We start from the raw sequence: 8215 nt of genomic DNA on the forward strand, positions 1-8215 counted from the left end.
GAGAGAAGGAGTGGAGTGATACTAGTCACGTGACCTCGCTGACGCAACAATATACTTTGTGGCTGTATTTGATCAAACACTATGAAGTTCTAAGTTGAAAAACTGTTTCAAACAATATCTTATTATAAGTTACGGCTTTTACAGTAAGAAAGATTTGTTTTTAGAAAAGGTATGATGTTTCAATTACTAGTGAGTTATTAGTATTTCAGATCACATAGCTGATCAAGAGACATCTTATCTTCTAGAGCTACCAGAAAGCACTTGAGCTGTAAGTTTACAACTGGTTAGTCTACAGGGCATTACAGTATATGTATAGAAGTATTTGGTTTTATTTAAAATATGCTCACTGTAACTTCAGCTGTAACTTTAAATAGTGGCTGGTCTTTATGGGAACATTGTTTGAAATGGTAGTTTCATTCTGAGTTTACTTACTGATTAACTATATTTTATTACAAGTTACAGTTTTTACAGTAAGTAAGTAACATTTTATTTTAGAACAGATACATGGTTTTGATCACTGTATTTGAGAATGTCGGGTCAATTAAGAACCAAATATGTGGCTAGACTTCATAGGAGGTACTTGGATGTTTTGCTTATGTGGAGGCACTGGATGAGTAGAGTGCAACCAATTACAGCAAGCTGTTATCAACTCAATATAATTGTCTCCAAGTGTCATTGGTACAGTTGCTTGTACCTCTCATGTACTTTAGACACTCTGGCTGAACATCCTACTGTTCTTTATGACAGTGTTTTAATAATATTACATTGTCAGTGTGCAAAACTCTGCAATTTAGGATAAGAAACAAAATGAATATATCCATGCTTAGGAAACTGATCAAAGTAATTACCAAAGATCTCTTTGTTGGAAAAGATAACTGAGGAACCCTGTCCAAAATTCAACCAATGAAGATGGGTTGTTCAAAGCAGTGTCCTCTAATAAGTACCTATTTCTACGCCCATATTTCTAATACTTTTTATAATGTCCTATAAAGTGGGTTGAGACTACATGACCTCTAATAAATACAAGCTTCTAATTCTATGCTTACATCTCCAATACCTCATAGTAAGTCCTGAAAAGTGGGTTGTTGCTATGATCAAGAGCAGCCCTGAGTGGCTCAACCAATTCTAAAGTGTGCTTCAAGTAAATGATGTTTGTGATTTTCTGCTCAGCTGTGCGGGTATTCTCCTGTTTTGGAATTTGAATACAAAGTGATAGCAGGTGTTCTACATCCAGGAACCTTCCTAGCACTGCCTGTGATTATCACCATGCAAAAACAATTCATAAAACTACAAGTAAGAAAAAAAAACAGATTGCAAAAAAATACTGTTTAGTTTTAGAAAAAGGAATTTTATGACTATTCTGAGACTGTATTCATAAATCTCTTTCTGGTCCTTAACTTCCTTGCAAAACTCAGTAAAATCGAGTTGATAGCTTTATCCATAACATTAAATTCTGTTAGCTTTAACCATAATCTCAAACTAGCAACTAAGGCTGACCACTTAATTTTGTTTGTTTTAGCCCAGAGCTACACAGTGGGCATAAATATGCTCTATCCACCATGGGAAGTTGAACCTTACACTTTAGCACGGTAAGTCTGACTTACCCACTGGGTGTGTGTGACTGATCACATCAAGTGTAATGTTCTGACTGGAATTGATAACATTAACAACATGAACAGAAATTTAGTAAAAAAGCATAGTTAAAAATTTAAGAGAGTCTTGTTGTTCTCAGTGTATAACTGGCTTTAAATAGAAAAATTTAATTTACCCTCTTATACTTGAACTACAAAAATGTTCTGTTGGCTCTTAAACTGTTAACTGAAGCTTAATTTTAGCTAGTTCTTAATATAATTAATCTTCAGTGGTAAGTCTGAAGACTTAAAATACAAAAAAATTGGGCTTTGATATCCATGGTTGGCATAACACAGACAGCTCATTGCATAGCTCTGTGCTTTACAACAAACAAACTAACTAAACATCATAATTCCAATAAATCATGAAATGCACCTGCATTTAATGTTATGTTTTACATTACCATACAAGTTTGAAGAGAGAGTGTAATTCTATACTAGGAAGGTTATTTACACAATATAACTTACACTACATGAAACTACAAAATTACAATAGTTCCTTCACTTAATTAGTTAGGACTTACTTATTATTTTCTTCAAAGGAAACAGTTTCCTAAGATAAGGCTTTAATGTCCTTAAACATTTATAAAAACAACTACAAGTTTTTGAAATGGTATCTTACAAACTTATTATGTTTTACAGGAATATAAGGAAGAAAAAATTCCATACTTAAAAATCATTACCTGTAAACTGAAAAACAATTCTTCATTTTCCGTGAGTTCTTCTACACAGTTTAGTCGAGTTTCAATAGTCTCCTGATGACAAGGAGGTTGGAGGATGTTGGCTCTAAGGAATCGAGAACCTCCAACGGTCTTGGTGTGGTGAAGGATGCCAAACAAACTGTGGTCACTCTTTGGGTCACAAAGATTAACCAATAGCTCCAGGTTCTTTGCTGTCGCAAAATCTGTAAGTTATCATATTAATAATTCAAAAGCTCAACTGTAAAAGTTCATCCACCTAACACAGAGGTGTAGTGAGAGATTTATAAAAGTGGGTGTAACTTTTGAAGGAAACAGGAAATGAGTGATAAAACAATGCTAGAGGGGGTTATAGAAGTATGATTCATAATTTTGTAACCTTTGGAAATTTTACAACAACAAATCATAGAAATACTAAGTCAAGTCATACAAGTTTTTTTAAGCTGAAACTAGAAACCGTTTAACAAATCTGTACTAAGTTTCATCTAGTTTGGTTAAGTATTTCCACGTGACAATAAAAAAATAAAGGGATATCAATAATGTTCCTTTCATCTGAAAAGAGTTAATTTATGCTAACGTAGTTAATAGCTTCGAACAATACCTCAGTAAAGCACAGATAGTGAATGGACCCGAGTTCAAGTCCCAAAACAATCAAAAACATTTTCCAACAAAGGTTTTATTTATATTTATCAACTGTAATATCTATTTTTTACACATATCAGTGCAATTTAAGGTATGAAACTACACATTTCACCACCGACCTCCTTTGCCTATGTGCATGATGCACATGAATGAAGAGAGATATCTTGTGGTTTGGTGGGTGGCCTCCATGTCTTGATAGACCCGCTATAACCTTCTTCTTTTTGTTCTCACCCAATCCATAAGAAATGTTAATGGAATGTGATTAAGGGTTTAGAGTAAGGTCATAAAGATCGATGATCCAGTAGAACCTACCAATGACAGCTGTGTTTTCACTTCCTCGGAAGATGATCTTGAGAGAATGAGGAGCATACAATACATTTTGTATAAATTCAACATATTTCAGCAAGGCAGCACCAGCAGCAAGACAGTAGTACCTGAAAGTAAACTGTAATATATATACATCATAATAGTATTGGTTTACATAAAATTAAATGCAATGAATACAGCAAATAAATAAGTTACTTAAAGTTCTACCAGCTCAAAATGAAACAAAAAAATTGAAATTTCATTAACTTTCTTTAGCTTTAAGATTATACTAACTCCTAAATTCCATTGGCCTTAATGAGCTTGTAAACCAGAAAAATACTCCAAGAAGCAATGCTTCCAAGAGTCCGTGATAGGCTAGAGCCATTACTGGGTTTATACAATGTATTATATAATCCCATTATAGAGGTTACTAATAAATAACACTGAAGCAGTGATAACAACATATTCAAACCATTATCCATACCACTGTCACAACTATAGAATGACAACTCTTGCTGTTTTCCAAGCAAGTTAGCTTCTATAAAGTATAGCAAATACCTATGTATTTACATAACAGCACAACCAAACAAGTTCTCACATATACACACAAACTGGAGCCTTTATATGTGAATGGAGTGGCAACATCAACCTACATTACTTCAGTTAAGTAAAATATTCATACAATCTTAGTGTTTCAGGATAGTTAGATCAATATAAGAAACAAACACTGTATCATTACAATAGCTTGTATGGTTTATCATATAGACAGAATTATATAGATGGCTTGCATAGAACCATAATCATATTGTTACAGTATTGGTTTACATTTATGTACTATGTTGTGTAATGATACTTTTTGAAAGCTATCGCCTGTTTCCTTTCACCTCAATCCACAAATAACCATTTAATTATGATTGTGTTACTGTAAAAGTCTGTTCTGCATTTAGTTATTAACATCTAAATTAACCAGACAATATAAGGTTAATAAATGTATACTAATCCGTTTGCTTATAAAAAGGAATGACACAGATACTTGTACAAGTTGGTATGAGTTGAAGGATTTTATCTATTGTATGTGATATTTGGAATAGTCACTGATATAAACAATCTAAGTATTGTAAACTGCCTTCGTCTGGCTTGAAAGTGCAGTATTACATTATTCCATACTTGTCTTATGTAAATAAATGTTTTTAATTCTGTATGAATGTTTATATAAAAGCAGTATTACATTATTCCATACTTGTCTTGTGTGAACACATTTTTAACTCTGTATGAATGTTTATATAACAGTATTACATTATTCCATTCTTGTCATGTGTGAACACATTTTTAACTCTGTCTGAATGTTTACATAAATCTTCCTTTTCACCCTAGCAGCCAGTTGTAGTAAATTCAATGAGACTAAGAAGCTGGCCAGTTTTGTATTATACACATATACATTGGTGAATAAAAGCTTTCTTCATTTGCTCATTTGTGTACTTTATAAAAAAAAATTATGATTTTAAAATGAAAGTGCATACGAAAGAACTCAGTGAATATTATTGTGTTTGTTTGTTTATTTGAAGTTAAGTACAAAGCTACACAATGGGCTATCTGTGCTCTGCCCACCATGGGTATCGAAACCCAGATTCAAGCATTGTAAGTCCACAGACATACCATTGTTATATGTTAACTACATTCTGAACTGGTTTTGACAACTACCCTTCAAACCCTAATAATAAAGTGTGTTATCAGGTATTGGAGATATATTGATTTGTTATTGAATAAGACTGTTAAATGTTATTCCAAAAATTACTAGTAGTTTGTGCATAGTAGATTTAAAAACTGTAAAAAACAATTCAGGGGTATTTTGAGCTACGAGTTTGCAATCTTGTGGAAATGGGTATTCAGGATGGTAGCCTAATTTATTAGGATTCACAAAGTGTTTAACTTATGGTATTTCTTTGATTTTTACTGAAATTCAAACGTGTGGACTTGTTTGATTCTTCACTTCAGCTAGTTGCTTACTTCAAAGGAAGTTAATTATTCTGTAAAGTTTCAATTTCAACTGAAATAACATGTTATTAATTATTATTATTACGAGTAAAACACTGTTAAATTTTATACAAGAAAGTTTATAAAATCAGTTGACATATATCATACAAACCCATATCAAATGAATAATATAGACCCCTATCAAAAGGAACTTTATAGAATTATATAAAAACAGTTTATATATATCCTGCAGACTTATATGAAAAAGACCTTTACAGAATTATACAAAAATAGTTTATATGTACCATGCACACTCGTATGAAAAGGACCTTTACAGAATTATACAAAAACAGTTTATATGTACCATGCAGACTTGTATGAAAAGGACCTTTACAGAATTATACAAACACAAAACTATAATAAATTAGGTTATGCACTTTACTAAAGTTTGTTTCGAAACTTATAATGAAGGTTATCGAATAACTTGTGAACTTCCTGTGAGAAAATAATGTTATGTCTCCGTTCGTTCGTTAATTAATTTTCCGTAAATTCGTTCCAACGAAACTTTAGCGACACAAGTCCTTTCTTAAATAAAACTGGTTTATTCTTTCCGAATACAACTTTACCGACACACTTAATTTCAACAGTCGCTCTATAACAAACGCTATAAATCTCAAAGAACGTCTCACGTGCTCATGCTCGACAATACTCAGTTCAATTACACACTGTTCCGTCACGTTGTGACCGTCTTATATATACCAGAATACCCCCAATCTAGTAGTCTCCCGATAATTCACGAAGGTTCGAGAAGGACGTGGCGTGATACTAGTCACGTGACCTCGCTGACGCAACAATAAAGTACTGGGGTCAGTGTTTTATTTATGTAGTTTACATAATGTGCCAAGTAAGAACATATAATATTAATACTGATCTACTGAATGATTTAAAAACAGAGCCTCATCATCTTATGTATTTCACAAGCTACAATAACTCTATAAAAATGACTTACGCAAAGTTTCCTCTATAAAGAGTGTTATAACAGTGCTCTATTGTATAATGTTGCACAGTCCCATAATTATGAGGGTTAGCAAGCTGTGTCTTTCAAAAGTCACACAGAAACATATGTAATGCAGACTAGTGGATTACAGAGAGTAACATACACAAAATTACATATAACAATTTATGTAATACAATAATTATATCTTAATCAAATTCAACTAAATCTCACTTAGTAGCAACCTCCATCTCTACTGAACTGTACTCTGGAACACAAAGATGATTAATGTACTGTAGCCCTTTGGCCTCATTGAAATACTTTCTTTGAACAGTAGCAATAGTGGTATCAGGGTACTGGTCAGTGATTTGCTGGACAATTCTTGACCCTGTGACATTTTCCCAGGCCGTGTTAGGCACTATAATCTAAATATGATACAATTGTTAGTTTTTCTTCATACATCAAATCAACATAATATGAAATGAAGTTTTGAATAATATATAATCAATATGTACTGTACACCTAGTTGAGAGAGATTAACCTGCTATGTGTGAACTAAATCTTTTATACTTAAGATATCTTCTGTCATCAGCAAGAATTATTTTAGTAAACTGACTTTAATGTAGGTTTTTAGATTCAACATACTATACAAACTTGTACTTTGGACAGAACTGAGCTGTAGAGCTTACATTATCTATTAAATGTTAAACATATAATTACTTAGTTTATATTATATATATATATCAATAATAATAATAATTAGTACATGTTCCGTAGTATTCTACAATACACCAAACACTTATCAGATATTATGTGCATTCTCGACAAATACTTGAAAAGATTATTTTAATTGTTACCTCAATGGGTTCCAGTATCCGAAGCTTTGTAAGAACTTTCACATAAGCTTGGCTATCTGAAAACTGTGACAAAAGTAGCTCAGGATTTCTGAGATCCAAACTAGCCATCCCAACTTCCCCACGAGCCAATCCTCTCCCTTCTACTATAGCTGAAAAACAGTAATATATATATATATATAGTAATGTATCTCAGACTTGTCTAGAGTTACTCTGTCAGAAAAATTTGATGGACTTTCAACGATCACAAAGTGTTGTTAGTGAGGATTGTGTAAAGTTTTGTGAATTTCTTCAAGGAAAATGAAATATATTTTATAAAAACTTCTACCAGAAGAGATGTTAATAATTGATAACAATAATCTCAACTACGAGTAACAGGAAAAACCACAAAGTAACCTCTATGGCCACTCTGCCTTAGGTTGGGGATCCTTGCTGTTAGTGGTGTTCTATTTTGATAGTACATGAAACAAACCACTTATATTTATACATTCCATACATAAGTAGTTTTGTCACAATGCACGTGGTTCATCATCAATGTACCCTATTCTTTTTTAATGTTTCTTTTATTAACATTATTAGTCAGTTTGTTTAATTTATGTTAAATTTTATTATCATTATTATACTTTCATTATAAATATTGTTTTGCATATAGGATGAACATCAATCTTCCAAGTTGGATGTATCTTCTGAGGTCTTGGGATTATGGCTGAAAGTACTACTAACAGTGAATGTACCCAGGTTGATTTTTATTTACGATCTAGGTAGGTAGTTTGCTTTAATCAGAATTTAATATTAATTTGAGCCAGCAAAAAGACAAATAGGATCATATAAAAAAAGAATACTGTTACGACAGCAGAAGTCACATGACCCTGGTAACATTTAATGAGTTCTAGAAAGATTGGGGAACATCACGAATAATCCAGTATTTGCTAGGCGCCCTCTATTCTTCTATATAAGTGCGTCAGACAATTAATCGGGATTGACCGGCCTCTGCCACGCCTTGGACTTCCCTTCTCTACTGCCTACTTGCCTCACCTTCGTACGCATATATATATATAAATAATTTTTTTAAATTAATTGATTAATTAACTAATTAATCTATTAGTTAATTTATTA

At 32.4% G+C, this 8215-nt stretch overlaps 1 protein-coding gene across 1 annotated transcript in view; it reads right to left on the minus strand.

The window, feature by feature from the left end:
• Window positions 1-8215, minus strand: part of LOC106462540 (mutS protein homolog 4-like) — a gene marked incomplete at its 3' end in the record, with an annotated part of 27906 nt that overhangs the window by 11097 nt on the left and 8594 nt on the right. The window contains exons 3-7 of the mRNA XM_013922474.1: window positions 7103-7251; window positions 6480-6670; window positions 3284-3405; window positions 2315-2535; window positions 1058-1252 (exon numbers count right to left, since the gene is read on the minus strand). Of these exons, the coding sequence (XP_013777928.1) occupies window positions 1058-1252; window positions 2315-2535; window positions 3284-3405; window positions 6480-6670; window positions 7103-7251 (878 nt within the window). The remainder of the gene's footprint in view (window positions 1-1057; window positions 1253-2314; window positions 2536-3283; window positions 3406-6479; window positions 6671-7102; window positions 7252-8215) is intronic.

The sequence above is a fragment of the Limulus polyphemus genome, unplaced genomic scaffold (genome assembly GCF_000517525.1).
Source record: "Limulus polyphemus unplaced genomic scaffold, Limulus_polyphemus-2.1.2 Scaffold1195, whole genome shotgun sequence".
NCBI classification, from domain to species: domain Eukaryota; kingdom Metazoa; phylum Arthropoda; class Merostomata; order Xiphosura; family Limulidae; genus Limulus; species Limulus polyphemus.